General features: G+C 48.6%; 8 protein-coding genes across 8 annotated transcripts; 5 read left to right on the top strand and 3 right to left on the bottom strand.

Moving 5' to 3' along the window:
• Nucleotides 1-1,216: 1,216 nt before the first annotated feature.
• F5147DRAFT_434710 (cytochrome P450) lies at nucleotides 1,217-1,888 on the bottom strand. Its single transcript, XM_041429841.1, has 4 exons — nucleotides 1,857-1,888; nucleotides 1,578-1,805; nucleotides 1,388-1,525; nucleotides 1,217-1,337 (listed from the first exon to the last, which is right to left on the bottom strand). Exons 2-4 carry the CDS (start codon nucleotides 1,721-1,723, stop codon nucleotides 1,259-1,261), a joined length of 363 nt encoding a protein of 120 aa, XP_041286851.1. The 5' UTR covers nucleotides 1,724-1,805; nucleotides 1,857-1,888; the 3' UTR covers nucleotides 1,217-1,258.
• A 1,037-nt stretch (nucleotides 1,889-2,925) lies between these two features.
• On the top strand, nucleotides 2,926-3,931 carry F5147DRAFT_822575 (uncharacterized protein; the record flags this gene model as incomplete). Its single annotated transcript, XM_041443740.1, has 3 exons — nucleotides 2,926-3,476; nucleotides 3,527-3,779; nucleotides 3,830-3,931. Coding segments are annotated over 3 exons (906 nt in total), but the record flags the coding sequence as incomplete, so codon positions are not given.
• Nucleotides 3,932-6,645: 2,714 nt separating this feature from the next.
• On the top strand, nucleotides 6,646-8,032 carry F5147DRAFT_822578 (UV radiation resistance protein and autophagy-related subunit 14-domain-containing protein; the record flags this gene model as incomplete). Its single annotated transcript, XM_041443741.1, has 6 exons — nucleotides 6,646-6,734; nucleotides 6,791-6,934; nucleotides 6,981-7,174; nucleotides 7,230-7,392; nucleotides 7,467-7,716; nucleotides 7,964-8,032. Exons 1-6 carry the CDS (start codon nucleotides 6,670-6,672, stop codon nucleotides 8,030-8,032), a joined length of 885 nt encoding a protein of 294 aa, XP_041286853.1. The 5' UTR covers nucleotides 6,646-6,669.
• A 2,251-nt stretch (nucleotides 8,033-10,283) lies between these two features.
• On the bottom strand, nucleotides 10,284-11,336 carry F5147DRAFT_722564 (YEL031Wp-like protein; the record flags this gene model as incomplete). Its single annotated transcript, XM_041438918.1, has 5 exons — nucleotides 11,139-11,336; nucleotides 10,892-11,088; nucleotides 10,706-10,842; nucleotides 10,549-10,657; nucleotides 10,284-10,493 (listed from the first exon to the last, which is right to left on the bottom strand). The coding sequence occupies exons 1-5, from the start codon at nucleotides 11,236-11,238 to the stop codon at nucleotides 10,284-10,286; spliced, it is 753 nt and encodes a 250-aa protein (XP_041286854.1). The 5' UTR covers nucleotides 11,239-11,336.
• Nucleotides 11,337-11,812: 476 nt separating this feature from the next.
• F5147DRAFT_822582 (uncharacterized protein) lies at nucleotides 11,813-12,405 on the bottom strand (the record flags this gene model as incomplete). Its single annotated transcript, XM_041443742.1, has 3 exons — nucleotides 11,813-11,997; nucleotides 12,054-12,246; nucleotides 12,291-12,405. 3 exons carry the CDS (start codon nucleotides 12,403-12,405, stop codon nucleotides 11,853-11,855), a joined length of 453 nt encoding a protein of 150 aa, XP_041286855.1. The 3' UTR covers nucleotides 11,813-11,852.
• A 495-nt stretch (nucleotides 12,406-12,900) lies between these two features.
• Nucleotides 12,901-13,341, top strand: F5147DRAFT_540129 (uncharacterized protein; the record flags this gene model as incomplete). Its single annotated transcript, XM_041430216.1, has 1 exon — nucleotides 12,901-13,341. A coding segment is annotated over one exon (441 nt), but the record flags the coding sequence as incomplete, so codon positions are not given.
• A 1,503-nt stretch (nucleotides 13,342-14,844) lies between these two features.
• Nucleotides 14,845-16,537, top strand: F5147DRAFT_722565 (uncharacterized protein; the record flags this gene model as incomplete). The annotated part of the gene is given in 5 exon segments (XM_041438919.1): nucleotides 14,845-14,906; nucleotides 14,958-14,992; nucleotides 15,050-15,589; nucleotides 15,641-16,465; nucleotides 16,477-16,537. The coding sequence occupies 4 exon segments, from the start codon at nucleotides 14,845-14,847 to the stop codon at nucleotides 16,228-16,230; spliced, it is 1,227 nt and encodes a 408-aa protein (XP_041286857.1). The 3' UTR covers nucleotides 16,231-16,465; nucleotides 16,477-16,537.
• A 3,012-nt stretch (nucleotides 16,538-19,549) lies between these two features.
• F5147DRAFT_657735 (uncharacterized protein) lies at nucleotides 19,550-23,314 on the top strand (the record flags this gene model as incomplete). The annotated part of the gene is made up of 10 exons (XM_041434312.1): nucleotides 19,550-19,826; nucleotides 19,878-19,943; nucleotides 19,996-20,064; nucleotides 20,201-20,326; nucleotides 20,420-21,050; nucleotides 21,109-21,558; nucleotides 21,618-22,394; nucleotides 22,453-23,072; nucleotides 23,124-23,180; nucleotides 23,232-23,314. Coding segments are annotated over 10 exons (3,156 nt in total), but the record flags the coding sequence as incomplete, so codon positions are not given.
• Nucleotides 23,315-23,465: the final 151 nt, after the last annotated feature.

Consider the following 23,465-nt stretch of genomic DNA (forward strand, 5'->3'; position numbering starts at 1 on the left):
TGCATAGGCGAGAAAAAAAATCATATCACGCCCGTTCTCATCGTGCCACGCCATAGTGGGTTTTCACTGGGAAGCTTGAATGTTTGAACTTGTGCGACGCACTTCCTTGTGCCCATGAATTGTAAATTCGAATATCGCTTCATGTGGCAATAAGTTCTCCAGACGGTGAATACGGTACGCAGCTGGCTCGACCACACTTCATCGGATTTCCTCGCAGCTGCCAGGTTTTGGTATTCCACAGTTTCGTCATTTCATCGAACAATGAACCAGTGGCCAGTACTGTTCCATCGGGAGAAAAATCCAGCGAGGAGATCCAATTGGAGTGTGCTTTTATTTTGGTGAGTAATTCGCCAGTTTCTCCGTGCCAGACGATGACCTTTCCGTTTCTATCACCGCTTGCTATCAATTGCCCATCTCGTGATACCGCCAAACTCAACACCACATTGCGATGCCCCTCCATCTTCTTTAACTCAACACCTGTCCTCAAGTCCCACAGACAAAGTGTCTTGTCATGCGAGCCCGTAACCATCCGACGTTTATCTGGGAAAACTGCGACTCCAGTTATGCGTTCTTTATGGCCTTTGAACAATCGCAGGGGAGTGGTGATTGTAATCAGCTCCGACATTTTACTGGATGTTGATGGTATGGAATACGGACGAGGCTAAACTTTTGGAGGGATTGTGTCTTTCTCTAAGCTGCAGAGGGTGTATGGTGCGTTTTATGGTGCGCCTCATTTCAATAGACGCCCAGGACATCTAAGGCTGTTCGTGCCTACGCCTCCATCACTGTAACGCACCCACCCTATTGCCATACCTGCTGTCCTCGATAGTATGCACATCTGCAGTGCATACATGCGTCCGACTCTTGTCTTCGCAGCTTCCAGAATCTATCCCATCCCATCAAGTCGAGCGGTCCGTGCTTTCCAGCGCTCGAATCCGACTGTCTATCCTGCATGAATACCGTTGTTTTTCGTATCTAGCAGCTACTTTGGCTTGTCACCACGTCACTCCTTCGAACGCATGTATATAGCTTACTGCAATATCACTTTTCCATCCAACAGACTCCCAAGATCCTTGTGTGCACAAGATGCATCGGACTCGCCTTACATTTAACCTCTATTTGGCAGGTGGCAGACCTCTTCCCATGTTGCGTAATGAATCTAGAGCAAACTTGAATATGCTGACGGATAACGAAAGCCAACGACACTAAAAATAAAGGTAATACATGATTTCACCCCAGAACCATATCCGCACAGCTCTTAGCATTGCATTTTTATCAACTGGGATACCCTTTCCTTCGTGTGGCGAGGGGTGAATATGCACGGGAATACAGGGTGCCTGCATCGCCTGGCTCAGATAAAATACAGGGATCCCCAAGGATGACTCACGTCGTTAAGCCTCCGGTCCATTTCACTCCTTCAGCATCAGGCCCGACATTCCATCCTGGCACACGTTCCAACCGGAAAACAGTTAGAATATTCACAACTGCGGCGAATAAAGAAGCATCGGCAACATGTCGTCCAACACTGTTGAAAGGTGAGGCAAACCCGTCAATCTGTAAAACTCTAAACTTCCTACCAAATACGCCTTCCAAATCCAAAAAAAAAGGAAATGTCATCACTGGCAGGGCCGTGTGTTGACGGCTCTTTGACGGCGACTTTTGACATGTGACGCTCGGGTATGAACCTCGTCGGCTTAGGAAATTTATCTGGATTGCGCGCCATAAACCTGCATAAGAAATGGTTATGTCTGATCTTTGTTCACTTGATATGACGAATCACCATGCGTTGGGTATTACAGTAGCCCCTTAAGAAACAGTTTTAGAAGAGGGATAGGGCTCTCAGTCCATACACTGACCTTTTGGAATATAGTAGCCTTCGTAGATGTCGATCGAAATGGAAATAAGCACCGCAGTTTAACCAGTGTGCTTGGATGCTCATTAAGATGGTCATTTGCTAGATATCGATAAGTTAGACGTCGCACATATGCGACGTCCTCCTGGCCTCTGCTCTCGCATTCACCATAACCACGGGCACCATCCAAGACGTGGTGTTTGCGCTTCGAAGTCGAGACTTTTAACAATTAAGTAGTACAAAATCATCGCCCGCATGCCAGCAATAGGTGACTGACCACGTACATGTTTGTTGTTATGTAAGTTAGTAAAAGTATATGCCATGTGACAAATCGCGTTAAGTTTGCTTAGTCATCGCACATTTCCTGCTTTAACATCGTCGACAACGACGTGCTCCAGCCTCCAGCCTTCTCTTTACCGCTTCGTGGTCACTAACCAACATGGCGTCAAATAAAAACAAGCTCGCGTTCTTGTCAATGCCAGCGCCAGCATCATATGTCGCTGGTCTCGGTCGAGGGTCAGTGTCTCGCATATATCATTGGATGCCATAAACTAACACTACCACAGCGCTTTTTGTTTCACAATTCGTTCAGATATCGGTCCTGCCAGAGAAGGTCCTTCTGCAGAGGTCATTGCGTGTGTCCGAATCTTGCTCTGTAGAAGACTTCACTTATCCTTTACACAGCGAGGCCAAGCTAGGTGTGGCGAGGAGCCCGAAATCGATCCAGAACAATTCAAAGACCCCGACAATGAATATGACCTATTTGCTGGCACAACCTATGAACAGGATGATGAGGAAGCTGCCAAAATATACGATGACGTCGATCAGAAGATGGACTCACGGTGTCGGGCCCTGTTAGTTGCATCATTTTGTCATGTTCAACCACTTCACTTTTTTTTTCTATCCAGGGAGGCGAGAGAGAATGCAGAACTTGCAAAGCACAGAGCCGAGCGCCCTAAGATTCAGCAACAGTTCGCTGACCTGAAGTGTGGTTTGTCCGTCGTCACCGACTAGGAGTGGGAAAGCATACCAGAAGTGGGAGAGCATACCAGAAGTGGGTAATCTTACCAGGAAGAAGCGGACGCATACTCCTCTCCCTTGCCGTGGAGGTGATCCCTCTTTCCGTCGAGCTCTGGCTCGCTCTTGCCTGTCTCGAAATACCTGAGCGCGCCAAAGCTGTCCTCAACAAAGCCCGCAAGTCTGTTCCTACGTCGCACGAAATCTGGATTGCTGCTGGACGCCTGCTCGAGCAAAGGGCCACGGGCGACCCCGACAAGTCCACAGAAACCAGAAACAAAGAATTCGAGCTAGTAGAGAAGACCATTGAGCTTACTGTCCGACAGCACCAGGTGCTGCTCACGCGCGAGCAATGGGTAAAGGAGGCGGAGCGGTGTGAGAGCGACGGCAGCCTGCGGACGTGCGAGGCAATCATCAAAGCTACAGTGAGTATGGAGGTCGAGGTGGAGGACAGGTTGGATACATGGGTTAGCGATGCGGAGAGCGCAGAGGCAAGGGACATGGTCAGGACTGCAAGGGCCGTGCTTGCGAATGCGCTCAAGGTGTTCCCGGATCAGCGGAATCTCTGGAGAAAGGCTGCGGATTTGGAGAAGGCCCACGGCACCATGTAAGATGATCTTTTTGCGGTATGTATGAATCGTACTGATCTTTTTTTAGGGAACCACTTGATGGAGTGCTCTCTCAGGCAGTACAATATTGCCCGCAGGCGGAAGTCCTCTGGCTTATGTCGGCCAAAGAGAAGTGGCTGGCTGGCGACGTGCCGGCGGTGCACGAGGTTCTTGAAAGGGTTTTCATCGCTAATCCCGAAAGCGAGCAAATCTGGCTCGCTGCCGTCAAGCTCGAGAATGGCGAACTGGATGTCGCAACGGAGCTGCTCGTATGTGCACAGACAGTCGCGGATACTGAGCAGGTAAGTGTCTCACCTCAAGATCGACGATCGATCTGACTGGTAATTTTCAGATCTGGATGAAATCTGCTGTATTCGAGCGCCAGAAAGGGCAGTATACTGCAGCACTTGAAACCATCTCCGCCGCCCTATCTAAATTCCCTGAGTTTGCCTGAAGGCTTGCCCGAAGGAGATTATCTTATGGGTGCTTGCGAGCAAGCTGGAGGAGCTTAGAGGAAGATTGAGAAGGCGAGGCAGTGGTTCTCGAGGAGTGTAGCTACATAGAAGGATAGGGATTCTGGAGACCATTGGGCATGGTGGCTCAAGTTCAAGCGCCAGCATGGTACGCCCGTGCGTTGATTGTCCTGTCATGCACCTGAGATGCTTACTGATCGAGTTCTACAGGAATATGTGGAAGAGGTTATCAAACAGGGCGTCGCCGCTGAGCCGCATCACGGGCCCGTGTGGCAGGTCATAGAGAAGGATGACAAGAATGTTGGGAAGAGCATGAAGGAGCTACTGACGATGGTTGCGGATGCGTTGCAATGAAAGTTTTCTCGAAGACTTTTTGTGGAGATAGTTGTTTCTCATATATACAGGTTAATCACTGGTCAGTGTCCTCATTTCAGCGATGCAACACCGAGGTGCTGCGGTACTCCCCTTCCTGGAGATCGACTGTTCGGGGAAACGGCGATCTTTGTTTTCCCCTTTTTCTTGAATTCAGGAATAGTCGTGGCAGGCAACTTGTTGCCCCTACATAGGTACTGATGATTCCGTCAGAATTCAGAACTGAGTATGAGTCCATCACGCCTGCATACATGCACGCGCATTGGATATCATCGGGTAATGTATTGCGTAAAAGACGATGGTAGTAATATTCTCGATGCTGATGGAATCAATGATATGGGAATACGACGACAACGAAGAGCTGAAAAAGAGCGTAACTCCATGTATTTCTATCTGACATCTCCTTGAATCAACTGCCGCAATACCATTATCGTGGAGTACGGCTGGATGTGTTAAATTTAGAAGCTGCAAGAAACGGATAGGAAAGACTAAGAACTCACGCATCTCAGCAATTTGACCAGCGTGTTCCATGTTCCATTTTGCTCGAATCAAGCTCAGCGTATCCTCTCGGGATCACCATTGCAGTGTCAGGAGAATAAAATGTGTATCGGGAAGCTGGAGGTACCCAGAAGATGATTGGGTCCCACCACCCATCCATCCGCGCCTAGCAAGAAAGAGGTTGAATCGGAATGATGATAAGGGGTGCCCTCAAGCAGGTCAGCGGGGTTGCGTAGTGCGTGTCCCAAGGTGTATGAGAAGCAAATGAAGTGATTGTTCCAAGTGTCGGATATGATAGGACTCGGACTCTCCTGTGTGCGATGTGTTATGTCCAGAGAGTGTGCGGAGGAAGGTGGCTCGATGAACTCATGGAATGGCGGCACTGCATCCCACAGCCGGACAGTGTGATCCTGCGAACCAGATGCAATGCGAGTACCATCTGGTGAGAACGAGACCGAGTTAACCGCTTCAGTGTGCCCCTGCAAGGGCTCAGCCAATGGCTGTCCCGTCACTGCATCCCACAACCGGACAGTCTTGTCGTCCGAACCAGACGCGATGCGAGCACCATCCAGTGAGAATGAGACTGACAAAACCAAATAGGTGAGCCCCTTGATCACGGTCTGAACAGCCGCCCAGTTCAAAGATTTTGCTTTATGAGCACGAGTGGCAACTTGAAGTGGTGAAGGATGCGGCAGTTAGTAGCAATCATCGTACATGAGAATAGCACATACCGTTGAGTGTGCAAGAGATCTAGATCACTAGAACTTGCGGGTGTGCGTTCAAGTGTTCAACGTTCAACGTTCAGAGTTGGAAGACTGTCGAGTGCTTTGTGTAGAAAGGTTGATCATGTTTTCAACCACAAGGCGCCTCTACAAGATCTGGTCAGTGAAGGTACCGGTGTGGGAGAGTTGTTGAGCTCACACAAGACCAAATAAGAGTATACGCAGTTGGAGCCGTCGGCTCCTCGAAGCTTAGACGTTAGTGTAGCATGACATTAACATTGAAAACAACTCCTGCGACAGCTTCAGCAATAGAAGTCGCATCTGATTCAGACCCCCCTGCGATCCACTCTCTGGAAACCGCTGGTATCGCTCCTGCTTCTTCTCCCAATTTGAATCACTCTCCGAAGTTAACACGAATAACAATGTTCTGCAATCTAATTTCCTCCGCGGGGAGTGTTGCTCAGCTCCTGAAGACCCTCGAAGAAATTAAAATTCAATCTGAAGTAAGTTACTCTATCATCAACCAGACCCTTGAGGAAAACAATGTACTAAGGCTGTACTATTAGGTTGCTTCCCTCCATATCTCTGGCTATGCCATGAGTGAGCGCTGGTGAGCATGGTATGTTATTTTTGGCACCGTCGGGTATTCTCAGCCCTGACTCGAGCATGCTAGTAGCTCTCATCTGTGACACTTGACCTATTCATTCAAATCCTCAACTACAGTCATCTCCCTACCCCCGCCCACCCCAATATTGTAATATTACCACTTGTTATACATACATTCACTCCATGTGTCATCTGCGTCATTGACTCATTGTCCATACTATGTATCATCATTTCTGATTGCGCCCGTTTCCCCGTTGGTACCGCACACCAACTCCTAAGCTCGCTTATGCTGGCGCCTAACAAGCGTATCCGAAGCCAGTACTTCCGAGTCCGACGTAAACTGACGGGACGCGTTTCTTGGCACCCTCGGCCGACGTTCCTATCACAAACGACTTACGTCATCCAGCGCTTTGCAGCCGCTCGGTGCTGGGTGCTTTCAAGCTTCACTGGCAACGACGTTTCAACACCTAAATCAGGCTCAACACTGTTACAGGGCCCTTCTTGAAGCTTCTGAAGATGCGATGGAGTGTAAGAACTGTGAGATGAGGCAATGTCAGTACCATTGCGCAAACTGTCTCAAAAACCAGTACGCAAAACGCCCGTCATGACCCGCAGCCCACGCTGACCTTGCCTGACATACAGTCTACATGATTTCCGCCTTCAAACTCACCATTTGCCCTCGGACAAGGATGAGTATATTTCTCGTGCGTCTCGAGCATGTAAATCTATCGAATCTGGTCGTCTCCTTCGCGCAAAGATTGCAAGTGAGAAGAGACTGCAAGAGCAGTACGCGTCTTGCCCTTGCTCATATGTACTGTTCTAATCTGTCTAGAGCGCGACCGCCTCCGTACCCTACGGGAGACCCTTTCCCAGCGCAGGCGCACGCCTCCATTGCTCGAGCACGTTCGGGCCTTGTACAAGAGCTCGCGGAGGTCTTTCACGTTGTCGCATTCGGCGGACGGCAAGGCGCAAGGGGAGAGTGGACTATTGGTGGACTAGTTCTTCCAGTACCGGGAGATGTTAGACGTACGTTATAATTGCTTACTATGCCAAGAATTTGACTACGTAGGACGTATCATAGGGGATCACATCAACGCCGCGATAACTTATACCGTCCACTTTCTGGGACTTCTTACTTTCTACCTAGGCATCAAACTCCCTTTTGAAGTTTCGTGGTCTTGCAGGAGGCTCGGTGTTGGTATGCCTTGGATCAGAGCAGGACGAGGGAGTGAATCCTGGGCAAGGTGCGTTGACTTCCATCGCTTATCGTATTTCTGACCGACCTTTTTCACTCACCATTCTCTCCTCTCACGCATAGATGGACAGCTAAACACCCTTTGCACCTCACCTCAAATTCTCCCTCTACATCGTCTTCTCCATCCTCCTCGCCGTCCCGTACTCCGCTCACCTCGTTGGCCGGCTCTGAAGCTCCAGAACAAGGGCCAGCACACAGCCAAAACCAATCGTTCATGACGGGCCTTGCGATGCTTTTCTACAACGTCGCTCATACCCAAGGTGTCGATATTCCGTTGTCTCAGGCAGGCGATGCATTGAGTAATTTATGGGCTGTGCGTTGTAGCGGAGAACTTGGGCGGTGAGTTACTTAAGAAGAGGAGCCTATAACGGCCACCTAGCCCTCATCGAAGCACAGGAGGACGATGCTGAAGCAGAGACGTCTGCAGAAAAGGCCTTGAAAGCTTGTCAAGGGTGAGCGCTGGGTTCAGGTTAGTCGATTCCCTATTTTATTCATTATCGGCATCTTATGATTGTTATTAGCAATGGGATCAAGCATATGGCAATGGCGCTGACTGCTAGGTCCATGCATCATCGCAGCTAACACCCGTCAATATTGGGCATTTCTCCCTCAAGGCCTCAAGTCCCTAGCGTCTGTCTAGAATCCGCGGATAAACCTGGTGTCATGAACGGTGATGTGGGCTTATTGTCGTTGCTTCGCTACTTTGGTGCCCAGCTCATGTTTTCAAGATCGTTCTTATTTTTGCCTTCGCATCCCTTTCCAACTTTTCCCAGCAGCGCCGTCTTGTCAAATACGGGGAATCTTCACTTCGTGGGTAAGCCCGTGCTTGGACCGTCAATTTCACCGCGATCAGCTCTACTTCGTACAGCCAACGAACCGGACCAAACTGTACACAAATGGCCTAGCTCACTAGAATAGCCAAAACACTGGCAAACCGGTAAACGCCAAGTCGGAGCGGGCCGTAGTCGAACTGCGGTTGTACTAGCCCCAACAATCCCCTCCGCGTGCTGTACAAGCTCAGCCAACGCCTAGTTAGATGGGGTGACGCTTGCAGGGGTGCACCCGCCCCACCAAATAAATAGGAGTAACGACCTCGAAGTAAATAGCAGCAGATGTCCTAGGCGTAATGGAGTTGATTCGCCAGGCTGACGTCTGACCAATACCAATTTCTGTCTCGCCAACGCACGCAGATTTCTTTCCCGCGGAGATTGCATGTCCGATGAGGCCAGAAACTTTCAGTTCTTTGGTTGTCTAAATATATTGAAATCAAAAGGTCATGTAGAAGAGTATGCGAGATGACTTGCCTGTACGTCGAACATCTCGTTAAAACCCATCTGCAAGAAGTCCTGATCGTCCTTATTGAACATACGCAGGAAGCTTTGCTTGAAGATCGATGTAGCAAACGAATCAGATAGGACAATGACACCGTTTGTCGAGTTGGGCAATGATTTCATCTCTAGTAAGCCCACTTGATCCAAGCAACCAGCAAACAAATCGACAGCGTGGCCATTGTTGGATACCCTCTTCGCCAGACCTTCATAGAACTAAAATAAAGCAAACTATGATGCCATGGTACATTGTGTCACTGATTCAGGACAAACCTTTACCGCACGTTTGTAGTGCTTGACGCTGTCCCGTTTGATGTTGTGATGAGAGCGAATAGGCTCCTTGAGTTCGTTGTTGACAACCATGCCTGGACCCTCCGTTGCCGGTCCACCCGCGAAAACCATTATACGCGCGCCCGTGTTAGGGAAAGTCGTCTGAGTTATGTTGTCACCCGTACGCTCTCCTCACCACAATTGATAAACTCACCTCCAGGAGTCCAACGGCTACACTGACGGCCACACCAGTGCAACGTAAAGCGCGCTTGTCATTGGCGACTGGCCAAGGGTCACGAGCGAGTGCCTCCAGAATGCCAGTGAGTTGAAATTCGCATTACTGGACAGGAAGCAAGAAACGCGCAGCGCCAAAAGCTTGTTGGGGCATGGGTTGGCCGGCGCGGGGTGCGGCGCGAGTTGTCGTACTGAGTCCGAGCATGTCCTGAATCTGTTTCTGTGTGTACTCCTTGCCGCCACGGAAGACATATGACTTGCTGCACTCTGCATAGCCCAACTCGTGAACTTGTGTCTAGTGGTTGAAGCAATGAGCTTGAATGATGAAAGAACAAGTGTATATACATACCATTGTGCCGAACGTAATGAGACCAACTAATGCATATGGTGGGATCAAGCTGAGACTGACGACAAGAGCGTCACGAAGTGCTTTGAGGTCATCGGCATCTAGACAGGTATTGACGACAAACAGGAAGACAGGTGGGGCCTGAGCGGGACGAGATAGCGTGTACTCAATCGTCGTGTACTTGGGAAGTAGTTCAGCGGGTAGATTGGTGTTAGAGATATCTTTATAATGTGGCGGGAAAGGATTGCGGGTCAAGAAAAACAGACAAATCTACAGTTTGCCTCTGCCAATAACGATTTGACTGTATGGCGCATCATCAGTAGAATTTCAGGAAGGAAGAGAAGAGACATACCAATATGGATTGAGAATAGCACGACAAGGCGGTTTACACGTCACGGGTTCGTATAATACTAGGGAAAGATCCTCTCGCTGCTTCAATGGAGTATAGAGCGCTGATATCGGAACCACAGTCCGCGTCGCCTCTATCCGAGAAGAGGGCCATACATTCCACGAGAGACGAACACCTGAAATCAAACATAAGCTAATCGATCGATTTAACCAAGATATCAATGAAACCAACCATCTCGCTCTTCGACATCTTCAAAATTGAGCATCTCAGCGCCTCCGCATGTGTTCGAATAAAAGTTACAAGGGCGCGACTGTTTTGCAAATGAGTTGACCTGAACACGAGTACTTGCAACGTCACTCACTAAACGGATGAAGGATCAACGATAAGATTGTCATGCTAAAAATTGGGAAAATGACGTACCGATCCCTCCATCTCGACGTTCTGTACCATCGGTTCAACTCAGGCATGAAGTCCGTAGCTCCAGAGAATGCCACAGCACTAGCACCGACAAGCCCCCAGTACAAGCTCGAGTTCTCGCGGATTCCCTCGCGGAAAGGGCAACCCTATAAGAGATATCGTCAATGGATCAACTTCAGCGTCCTCTGCAAAATAAATTACCTGGAAGTTGATAGTAAATGTGGAGACCTGTTGAGAGAGACCCAGAAGGTAGATGGCGATGTTTAAGAGACTGGGCTCGAACTGCGCCTCGAGGTCAATAACACCAGTTCTGTACAGGACTCAGCATATTGTGAGGATGAATGGGATCGAGACTTACGGCTCATGGAAATGCGACAAGTTCGTAATGTAAATGAGCGAGATAATGTGTAGGGCAAACTGGAGCAGCACGGATAATAGCACATAGAGGTTGAAGATGTTGCCCAGCGGCCTCTCTTGGGAAAGTTTTTCAACTGGCTGTTGTCGAACACTCAGTATGACTACAAAAATTCAAACAAGAACCCACCTTGGCCCGAGAGATGCAGAGAAAACAGACGGACATCAACATTCCGCTAACGGTTACCTGATATTCACCAAATTTGAACCCGCCAAGATACTGAACCGACAAGCTGTACACAGTGATCAGGCAGTTCAGCGCCAAAATCCTGTACATCTGAATGGTAGCGACTAAAGTACAGCGACCTTGCCTGATAATGTGGGTAACTGTTCAAAGTTCAGCAGGAACCTTGCACAATAGATGTACAAAAACTCACTGGCAGCGACATGGGACAGCTTGGATGTGAATGGGGCGGCACATGAAGCGTCTCCAAGTTTGATCTGAGGAACATCCTCATCGCCTTCCATGTTGGCCATAGCATCAGTAATTGAGGCAAGGTCAAACTAGAATACGGTGAGCCAAGCGAACCCTCACAGGGATGATAACGCCACCTTCTCCATCGGATTCTTCTTACGTGCGACTTGTAAATTCGCTGAAAGCATGAATGGACGTGCTCGAGGAAGATGAAGACAAATACCTTGCTGGCGTAAAGAGCTCGACACCAATGCAGGTGTTCACTGAGCTTATAACACAGTCACTAAAAGGTATCAGCGCCGGCTAGCAGCCTTGCGTGTAGGGTGGCACCATTGGAAAGATGCAACAGGGGCCAGTCATTGTGGTCAACTGCTTCGCGTTGTATCAATTCAACTTTGACACTTTGAATTACCTGGACTCTCGGTGTATCCAAAAGCTTTATTAGCAGTGCACGTCGGAGGTTCAGGTTTTCTATCATTTGAACCATTTCGCTCGACTCTGGCATTTCAGACGTGTCAAAGGTGATGCGAGTACCGGAAATGCCACCCCACACCTAATTTGAAACAATCGAGTGGATGTCACCCTACAAACTCCAGAGACGGCACCTACACCTGGTGAATAGGATTCATGAGTGCATAACACGGTTGCGTTTCACGGATGAAGGAGCTGAGTCGCTTCAAGTGGCATCCTCGAGCCAGTAGATGACGAACAATTGTTCACTGGAGATAGTTTCACGATCTGATCGGACGATGTACAGTCCAGAACGAAGGCTTGGTTTCGAAACACTGGTCTCGCTGTGGTTTACAACAAGCTGCACTGCTCTACAAGGGAAAAGTTATTTAAGATATCAATCTGCAGCTCAAACTTGGTATCTCACATGTAGTCGTCGACAACGCCGAGAGACAATAAGAGCTGCACTATTTCTTCTTTGCTCCCATAAATGCCAATAGGCTTCACGATCAAGCCATCCAGCGCGCTGAACTTGACTTCCGTCATGGACCCATATGAACTAGGACAAATGGTATTGGTAAATGCTCGGAGTGAATCTTGCGCAATGATGATTTTGTCCACTAGGAGCAATCAGCGAAGGAAACTGAACTTACATAGTCTTCACCATTGTCGGATATTATTGATCGATACAAGTCGTCGTCCGAGTCCTCTGTCCAATCTGTTTGATCACCTTTTGATGAGTGCGCTTGTGAAGCCGAGTGCTCGTCGTCGTCGTCCATTTCGTCAAGCTGAGAACTTTGTGGATTACAGAAAATCTGTTTGCGTGTACTGTGCCGAGCAAGATGTGGGTTTTAGAATGATGACACGTGCGGGCACGGCAGATTGACCTATGGAAGGCCTGAAACTTATTATGGCTGCTGGCATCATATAACCTCGAGGCAAACGGCTTCACAAGTATGTATATATGACATACATGGACCCAGTCAGCGACAAGCCCTGCTTGCAGCTGTTTACATCTTCTTGACGCCGGCCTCCTTCGTTCAAACCCTTGACAATCTACAATGTCTTCAAAGCAAGACCGAAGAAATCGGTCCTGGATTAGCCGTTTTCTAGCCTCCCTCCGTAGTGCATTCATGTCAGAGCCTCCTCCTGGACTCCCAGTTTTAAAGTTTCACTGTCCAGATGGGCCTGATATCAATAGTGCGTCCATTTTGAGTTGGCGTTCCTCGATGGCAGATTCTTGGGACAAAACCCAGGGTAATCTGTATGCAAAGTGTGTACTGGCACGCATGGAGTACTACAAGTGTGCTGGTCATCCCGAACACGAGTTCCTCTTGTTTTATTTCAGACACTGGATCGATAGCTGCTCCGCTCAGGCTGTAGTGTCTGCAGACCGTGCCATGCAAGGACAAAACCGTTCCCTCAGACAATCATCTGAATTAGTCTCTCCCTCATCATCCGACACCAACGCGTACGACTCCATATCTATTTATGGTTCCCCCCACGATGCAGCGCCAGAACTTCAAGTCAGATATACACAATACAGCAGGCTCTGTACCTTTGACTTTCCTTTATCTTCTGCGCCCTCAGCACTTCAAGTGTCCACCGTCCTGTCTCTGGTACACCTCCAGGCCCCGGCATATCATTTGTACGAAAATCAATGCTATTGGTTTTCGAGCGCAGTGTGGGGCAGTTTGAAAGTGCTGTTCCCTGATATTCTGAGTCGAGGAGGGTGGGTCACCCTAGGGCGGCACACTATCAGGTGCGCACCTATCAGATAGACCCTCACGCGGAAGTCACATCCGCACACCCAACCTGGTTATAGGACGTGTCGAGACCTTCTGAGACTGTGGTGAACAGGAATGAAAGAGACAAGCGGTTCAACTGGTGTGGGAACATTAAGTTTTGATGGTGACCTATTACTCAGCTTGTTGATAATCCGGGTTGTAAGATGAGATAGAGCGGTTCTGATAAAATGTGGAAGGAATGAGTCGAACGAGAGTGGTTTTGCCGAAGCAGGCGAATATACAATCACTGGTCTGCATTATGGATAGGCATTGAACCGATTCGTCGCGCTCCACCTGAGCAAGAATAATCTGCATGGAACCATGACTTCTGAGCGGGAGTCAGATCTCCGGGCAACATAGAACAAACTTTGGCTGCAGCAGAATTGAATGCGCCCAACACCATCTTTGCACATAGATGCACCTATAACTTGATTAGTTCGCTACCAACAAATGAGAGTAGCCCATACATTTGCGATCTTCTCAATGGCAGCGTCAAAAGATTTCAGGCGTTGGAGGTATGTGGTGTTGAAATCACTTACGGCAGCAAAACCTGCTGGGGCAATGCTGGCAGCGCATGTAGTGTTTTCACGTGTTCTGCATCCTCATGGGCACCCTGAAGTTCGACATGAATCGATTTAGGATCAGGGGTTTCCTGTGCGCCAGAGGGGATGTCGGGAACCTGCACGACCAACAAATTAGAGACGAAAAATAGATAAATTAATGGGAGTACCTTCAAAGCAGGTTCTCCGGATGTGCCTTGGTTGACGCAGCCACAGCTGTGATGAGATGCTTGTTGTCGGTGAATGGATGCGGTTGTGATGTGCCGCCCTGTGCGCCTCTGATATCAAGCTGACCTGAGATTACGATTTCGAGTGCTTACCTCGATATTTCGATTTAATGAAGCGTCTTTAAGTTCGGCACTCTATATCTCAGGATTGCGGTTGCGAGAACACTTGGAGTGTTTCTGAATAATATCAGTCATGTTCAAAACCAGAACACGAACAACTGAGCAACACACTCACGGAAATTTTCTTGGTGATGCATTTCGCAAATTTCCGCATGGCCCACTGGCGGATTCTACTACAGGTTGGCTCTGGTGGAATAAAACGTCAGAGGCGGCAGTAAATTTCATGAGTGTTCATCCGGCGAGTGAGCTGATGAGACGACCTACTGAACTTGGCCGCCAGGTTGCTGCAGGAGGATCTGGCCTATTATAATGGTCTTCACTCGGCGCAAGCCTTGATCGATTAGTCTGAGCGAAATAGAGGTGTAAGCAGTTGGGAAAAGGGAGGCGACCTCTGCTAGCCTTATTGTTCCTACTAACATTTTGAACCTGTGTATTCACATACCTAATAGAGCCGACGTTGGCCATTCACCCTCGCTGATAAATCCGACTTCAAAGGAGACGTTGACAACGATCCTACCACCCGCATGTCTGATACTGCTCTCCGAAAAAAGAAAAATGCGAACGCCCAAGCCACCTTCCGCCAGAGGTGAGCCATACGTTCTCGAACCCCTGCCAAGTTAATTCACATGTCTTTGAGGCGAGCAAACTACATAGCGACTCTTGAAGAGACAGGTTAGGTTATCCCTAGCTTATTCTACCTTCATAGCTCATCTTTTTTATATGTGGCAGTCACCAGTCTGGAGTCTGTCCTCCTCCAGCTTCAGGATTCATGTCGTGAAGCACGATCCGAAGCTGGGGATCTACAACAAGACAATGCGCGCCTTAGACATGAATTGCGCGAACGTGAGAGGTTCTGGAGAGCCCTTTGGCCGGCGAAGAAGACAGAAGAGGCTCCTGAATCTGACGACTTGCCCCTGCTCCCTTCACGTTTTGCTTCTCCGAGTCATCCTCAACGAACCAACATCAACAATCGTACCTCCTCGTCGCATGGTCATTATAGTGATGATATCAAGGGATATCAGACCAGCGATGAGACGTCTAATTCCCTTGGCAGCAGCTCGTATATCAGCGCGCCGACTCACTCATACGTGACTCAGTCTCCTGCACTTTCTTACACCAACGTGGAGACCGAGCAGATAACCTCCGGTGGAGCTGGGCACCATACGAACGCCCGAGTATCAAGATATGGTTCTTACTCGTATCTGATGCAACCTATCAACGGGGACGGACCATGTATTCACAACGCAGCGCAGACACTGTCTGCTAATGGTTAGTTAATACTCCTGCTACAAATCTTATGACTTATGATAGAGCTTCTAGGCTCTCCTACCATGACATCCTCTGATGTATATGCAAACTGCCATTTTGAAGAGCAGAAGACGCAACTCAATCACTTAGAAACGACCTCATATCTCTTTCCTAGTAGTGGTTCCATCTCCCCCACGTCATCCACTCCTGCATCCTCGTCTAGCATGTCCTTGACGTCTCCATTCCAACTGATGCTCCCTGCTGATGGCACGATCACGCAAGGTCGCGCAGAATTTGATTATCGCAGGTACTCCAATACCCACGGTGCTTATTTAACCTTACATGGAGGCACTGCCGATATTTCGCTTCCAAGCATGGGCAGCGATGGCGTGTGTTACAGACTTGGGCCCTGTCGTGCGAGTTCTGGGCCGAGTCCACTACTACCCTCCCTTCCTCAGCTCTCTGGAAGCAAGAACAGCTTGCATCATGAATGGGGCGGTAGCGAAGGTGAAGCCGCCTCCTATTCGAAACTCCAACCTTGTAGGAGACATTCTCGGGAGTTGAGGTCACCTTCCCCTGGTGCACCTCCAATCCCAGGTACGCTGGCGGTTATCAAAGCTCAATATTTTGGAACGCTCCGTCGAATTCGTACCAGAACCTAAAAACTTCTGAAGGGGCGACCAAGGTTGATATGGAAGTTCTCGAGGCCAGGGGCATCAGAATGGGCGTAGTGACTGGCTCGAAGCATACTCACCTTCACCACGATGATTCTGACATCCAAACATGATGCAAATGTACTTTGCAACGATCACCAGTTCACTCATTTGATCCCTAGGGATTGTATCATTCTTCTCGTCACCAGCGGACTAGGATTATAACCACCATTATTTGTACAGCAATTTAAGTCTAAGATCCCAGTTACTTACTGTATTGCACTTACTCCACAAAGGTGTGCTGCATAGTGTCACATGTAATATGTTATCATATGAGAAATTAAATTTCTATCACAAGATCTGCACTGTGTTCATTCTGCAGAGGAGGTAATGATTTTTTTAAATCTGTTGTATAACCTGATGCTCATACGCTATGAACGTTGGTGGATTGCAGAAACAACTGAAGTTGCTTATTCCTAATGTGCGCTCGGATTATAGTTTTTCTGATGCGGGATAACAGCAGAGTTTGGAGTCGCCAAAGCTGTGGACCTCATCCCAGACGGCGGCAGCAATGTCCGAGTCACCCAGGAGAATCGACTGCAATACGTCTACCTATCTATTTGGTCCGACGGGCGCACCCCTATCTATTATATAGGATATTTGTAAATGGGTTCAGTTAAATATATGGTTATGTTAGCCCCCTGGCCCTGAAAAACAAAAAAGGCAAGCCTGTCAAATTGATTTAGGCAATGTATCATTAAGAAATGCAGCATATATATCATATATCAAGTGTAAAGATAACCATTTCATATATCACACAAACTGACCACTATAACCACCCAATATATCATTGATAGACATGTAAGTAACCTACTGTATCCCTCCTATGGGGTAAACATATGAACAATATTATATATATATGATTATATACTTTGACATCCGCGTTCGCAACAGTTTCAATGGCGTACTGACTTAAGTAAATCAAATGAATCACACCAATGCACGTACAATGAGATGCAATCATATACATATTGTAAACCTCCGCAGATGGAACAGTGCCAAGTGCGGAAGTTTACGATACTTAGTTTATACAACCTATCTATTTGGTCTGACGGGCGCACCCCTGTAAACGTCACCCCGTCACCCCAGCCGCAAATGGAAGTCCATCACGTAAGTGGCTGTCCGTCACCCCACCTTTTTTTTTCCCATCCGCCATTTTTTGCCCTTGGCGCTGTCAGCGTCACCCCTTCTTTTTCCCATGAGGTGTCGTAAGTGGCTGTCCGTCACCCTCGCTTCTTTTCCCATCCGCCAATATGTCCTCTTGGCACTGTCCTTGGTGCTACAAGCATCACCCCGTCACCCTCGCTTATTTAGACCCATAGGCGTCACCCCGTCACCCTCCCTTATTTAGATCTATAGGCGTCACCCCGTCACCCTCGCTTATCCAGTATCTTGGGCATCACCCTCCCTTATTTAGATCCATAGGCGTCACCCTCCCTTATCCAGGCGTCACCCCGTCACCCTCCCTTATTTAGACCCATAGGCGCCAGGCGTCACCCCATCACCCTCATTTAGATCCATAGGCGTCACCCCGTCACCTTTGCTTATCCAGGCGTCACCCCGTCACCCTGTCCGAGTTGCTTCTGGATGCGTCATCCCGTCACCCTTGCTGATTTAGACTTTAAGGCATCACCCCATCACTCTCACCTATTTATAATCAGGCGTCAACCCATCACCCTTACTTATTTAGACTTTCAGGCATCGCCCTGTCCGAGTTGCTTGTGATGGACGATTATGTAAATCCCCAGCAGCTGTTTTGCGAGCTCGTTCTGTGAGGGCACTCTTTCCACTTGTATATTTATGAATCTTAGTATTAAAACCCGCAGCTTTAATGGCTCGGGTGACAGCAGGATCGTTTCACAACTTGCCTTCTTCTTGCTATCGGCACTTTGAAGAAGATGATCGAGGCCGTGAATGCTTCTTACATCACCATCGACTTTAACCTGCATATTTAGATCATAGAGCCTTTTGTACTGTTTTTGTCCATCACTGTCCTGATGCGAATCGGTTTGAAGTCATGGATCATATATGATTCATGAAAAGAGATCATTTCATTCTGGTGCATCCATCACTGACGATTCAGTCAGCTCCAGGTATCATACAACACATGTCAAGAACAGCTGGGCACTGGTGTGATCAAGTTCCTCGACATATTCTTATTCAATCGTTTTATTTTGGACCATCCTTGATTTTAAAGACCATATATGACTGCGGGTGTCAGCTAGCATGTGTTGGGGACGTTCCATCACATGTCGACATGCTTGTGAACCATGCTGGCTTCCTGCATGAGCGACGAAAATACATATGTAAGGTTAAACACATTTTTTATCACCTGTGCGCCACAGAATCTCAGTTCATGGGAGAACATGTCCGCATGCATAGAACATCTGTGATGCCTGCACGTTCTAGGTCACCTCCTGATCCATGAAGCCCTTGATGAGTCACTAGCATGTGCTATTCGAGCATTTTCAGCAGGGTCGACGGCTCATGCATATAATTTGGCAATCTTTGTTTGAACCAAGGACTTGTCCAAGTATGGACTTTCTGGCGATCGATGCAATGAGTCGCGAGATGTGATTGCTTGCAGAGGCATTCTGCTGAGATATTCGCAACTAATGGAAAGTAAATGTGCGCTCAGCCCATGCAAAATATTCAACTGTCCAAAAATAGCTTTACTCCACCATTGGGCGCAATGCATATATCCACGAACAATATTTATTTTCATCCGATGTTCACGGCTGCCATTCGACTCCCTTCCATCCAGAACATGATTGGACACGCGACTATGATGCAAATGTTACCGAACATTGTGTCTTATTTTTGTACTCTCCATTCCTTCCGACATTAAAGAGTTTTTTTTTAGGTGGCGCTTCAATCGTATTAACTGGATACAGACAAGCACGTCTCTTCATGTGGATGAACCTCGAATGAGAGGACTCATTTCCGGTGACCATCAGCCTTTATTTTCCGCGTATTATGGCCTAACCTCACATATCATGAGTGCTCGAACAGAATCCTTGCTCCGATCGTCGTGCGTCGAGATCGCCGTCTCCTCTTTCGTTCTTGATATTTCCGTAAATGCTGTCATTAGTCCATCGTGTTTTTTTCACCATGCCACGCCTTCAGGTATTTTTTTTCCATCCTTGCAGGCGCAGGCCCATATGTTTGAAATCATATAAAACCTTGCCAGCGCCATTCATCCGTCATCCAACGATACAGTACAACATCTCTCAATTTATCATCGCATACACTTTGCTTACTGATATAAATGTCCGACAACGACGTCTGTGACCATCCAGGATGCGGCATGGGACCATTCCCGACCTACGAGATCGCGCGAAAGCACCGATACCGCTACCACTCCGTCCCTATCACATTCCTGATTGATGGGAACGAGCATGTTGTAGGCCAATCGGACGGGCGTTATACCTGCCCGCTCCCGGAGTGTAAGATCGTCTTCAAAAAGCGTGAAGCTATCCAGAAGCACATCAACGTCGTCCACAATGACTCGGTCAAAATCAAGGTCTTTGACGCTTCTGAGTTTGGTAAGTTTCATGAGACACCGAGCGAGCATCAAGTCACACTGACCTCCATAGTCGTAGCCTCCAAACAGGTTCTCGTTCAGGACAGCGGTGTCCATGATGGGACTGGCAACGTCATATGTCAGTCGTAACATGTCAATTTATGCTGTCACATGTTTACCCATTGATCAAGGCCCCGAGGATGTCTGGTCTGACGATTTAGTCCCAGAACCTCCGTCCCATCAGGATATCTGCAGCGGAGGTGAACATACATATACTGAAATTTCAAGGTCACCGCTTAACGTAGTGTCCATCACACATCCGCAGATTCTTCCTTTGATGTGGACTGCAGCACTGTCTCATTGTCGCCCTCAGTAGACTACTTGATGTCCAACGAGGTTCTAGATTCTCTCGGCGTGTGCCTTCACAGCCATTTGAGGATCCTTATCTGCTACTCGTGCAAGGCCGCATTGACCTCTGGGATGGTCTCTGGACACAGGAAAAAGCATCATCATGTGTATCAGGTACGCTCATGTCTTGCACAGTCCATCTCGAATGTGACATGGACATCCCACGTGACTACTAGGTGCCTTCAGCAACCATGGTGTCATTCCTAGAATATTGTTCACAGTCGAATGTTCACGAGAAGCCGGAGCATGTCAAGCTACCAAAAGCAGGTGGACCCCCTGTACAGATGATTGCGTCTCCAGTTGAAGGTTTTTCATGCACTGCATCCGCTGACTGCGTGTATGCCGTCAAGGATTTAGGAACCATTCAGCGCCATGCCAGAGAGAGGCACGGCGCCACTGGCTTAAAGGAGATCCAGCATCGGTCCTGTCAGGTCCAACACATTTTTACCGCTGTTGGAAACTCCTATTTTGAGGTTGGGCAGAACGTCCTTCCATCTGCCAGACCCGATGTAAAATCCACCCTGAAGGCTACATTCCTACCTGCAGTCGACCTTTCATTGGTCGTTCCAGCCAATACCGAACGGGAGAGGACCCCCCTGATGCGCTTCATGGGTTGGGACAAGTTTGAGGTAGAAATCCGAATGAATCCCAAGCAGAGGCGGGCAGCAGAAGAAATAAAAAAAAAGCATAGTGATGATGAATTTGGCGGCATTCTTACCTGTCTGGCTGTTGCAGTGCGAGACCACATGACTAGGGCATCCACCATCTTGGACGGTCATCCTCACCGGTTAAGCCTGTCGAAGATTTTGTTGTATGGTGAGGCAATACCGCGAGAAACGTGAGCAGTTCTATCGCGCCACAATAATTCCATCATTGACTGTGATGGACGCATCTAGGGACAATCATTGGAGGCCTGTGTCGGATGAAAACATCGAGTATCCAAACTTCGTTGTTCAATTCATGAGGAACATCATGCGCATTCACCTCGGATTCCCATTGGATTTCTCGTTCGAGCTGTCTGCTGCGCAGACCCTGTGTCTCGAGGAACTTGTGACTGTCCTGGGCGACGAGAATGCCTCCCCACGAAAGAGAATGATTTTCTACCATAATTTGGCGTGGTCCCTAGTCGATACAGATCCAGATTTGTGCATGGGCCAGCGATGGGCAAACCCTATCAAACGAGCCATCTGGCTCAGGGCGTTGCGTGCGGACGGAAACTTCTGTGAAGCGTCCGTCCTTACACCAGATCTTGCAAAGTTTAAATATCTTTGCAACGTCACCTCCCTCCTCGAGGCGCTGATGGACAAAGATGAGGATACGGACTCAGTGCATTCCGACGACCATGAGTGAGCACGCCTCCCTATTCATTCGCTTCGACACACTTATCATGCCTTTTTATCTCAAGCCGCGTTGCTCGTGTTCATGATCGGGCGCTACGCCTCGGCCGTCCGACTACGTTCAATATCATCTATGAGATGCAGCAATATGCATCCTCTTTGGTGTTCAGTCAAACCAGAGAACCCAATGTCTATGTCGATCCAGACGTTCAATCCATCACGATAGGCGTCCACACCATGCACATGGACAAGCTGAGAGACGGAATACAAAGGCTCCTCCAAGTGTCAAAGTCGCGCTATTCCGCCCTCACTAATCACGTTTTCATGTTGAAGATGGTGCCGGAGCATGTCAAGGACGACCTCACCAGCTCTACGCGTGGCTATTCGTTCGTATCGGAGGACCCTTTTTTTAAAAATCGCCATGCCTTGTTCTTTCACTTGGTGGATCACTACGATTTGGCAATAGTCGACAATGCAGGACGACTCGCATGGAACATCCCCGGCATCAAGGAACTGCTCAGACGCTCGTCGTGCGTCTGGGAGCCTCTCTACCATCTGCTTTACATCACCACCCACATCTCATGTCGCGGAACTCAGTTCATAGACCACAAGATTAGCAATTCGGACAGGCATCGCAACCTCTTCATGCAGGGGATGGAAATGTTCCTCCTGACAGCCTACAGCAAAAGGACTGGAATCACCGATCGAGACTCGTGCACCCCAGGATTTGTTCCGAAGGACATCGCATTCTTGGTCCTCGAAATGATCGCGGGGGGGTTGCGCACTGCGGAAGCTATCCTTGCTGGGATTGCATATGGAGCAGAGGCCGAGCATTTGTACAGGACGTGAGCATTGTCCTGAACCATGCATTATTCTGGACACGACTCATTCATATGATTTTAGGTACCTGTGCGTCGGTGAGGGCGAGAGAACCAGTCCTACAAGGTTTTCCGCCAACATTCAGCAGTGGAACCACGATTACTTCGACTGTCGATGGGGAGTAAGAGATTTCCGCCAGGGCGCGATAACCATCGGTCGTGAATTCATCGCTCCAGACGACTCTTATGATCAAGCCGACAACATCCTCGCTGAATCCGCCGATCACTCCACTGGTGTGGACCATGCCCACTACGCCATCATCCAAGGAGTCGTCCCTAGATTGTCCAACAACAGCATGTCCAAGCACAGATGGCTTGGAGATCAGTGGCACAGTGTCCTTGGTCTTGGCCCCTATCCGCCTCCAGAGGCAATCAGAATCAGGCGCAAGAATATGTCCAATGGGACGACGCTCCAGGCCATCGCAGATGTGGTCAAGAAGACCACGCAAGAAACTATCAAAGAATTTTTGGACGCACACCGCACTGACATCTTGAAGGACGCAATTTCTACAGCCGCAATCCAACAGCGAAAAGACGCGATGGATGATGCACCGGAAATTCCATCACCACTTTCAACCACCTGGAACGGGGGGTCATTTCACTTGAGCAGTAATATGGAGTCCCTGTTCTACGACGAAAGCGACGGTGAGCACTACTATGCGTTGTGTTGACAGCAACATCTCATTATCTTTGCAGGTATCAGGCGAGACCCTGCTGCCTCATCTGGTCCCAGTGGGTACAATAACAACAGTGGTAAGTCCGAGCTCCAATGATGTTGAATTTAAAACTGATTGAATTCTTCAGTTAACACGTCCTCTGTTGTTGTGTCGCCCACCGCAAGCGGTTATATTCAATGCGGGGCAATGCTTTCGGACTCCCCAATCCCAGTATCGTCAATAACGAGTATCTCACAGACCGAATACATAGAGGGGTCCACGACATTCTCCGATGTGGTCAAAACAATGCATCAGGCCGAGTTTCCTCTGATAAAGGATCGCAAAGGGAAGGGCAGAGCTTACGAAACACCAGCAAAGACAC

Source organism: Suillus discolor, assembly GCF_016758755.1.
Source record: "Suillus discolor strain FC423 chromosome Unknown F5147scaffold_91, whole genome shotgun sequence".
NCBI classification, from domain to species: domain Eukaryota; kingdom Fungi; phylum Basidiomycota; class Agaricomycetes; order Boletales; family Suillaceae; genus Suillus; species Suillus discolor.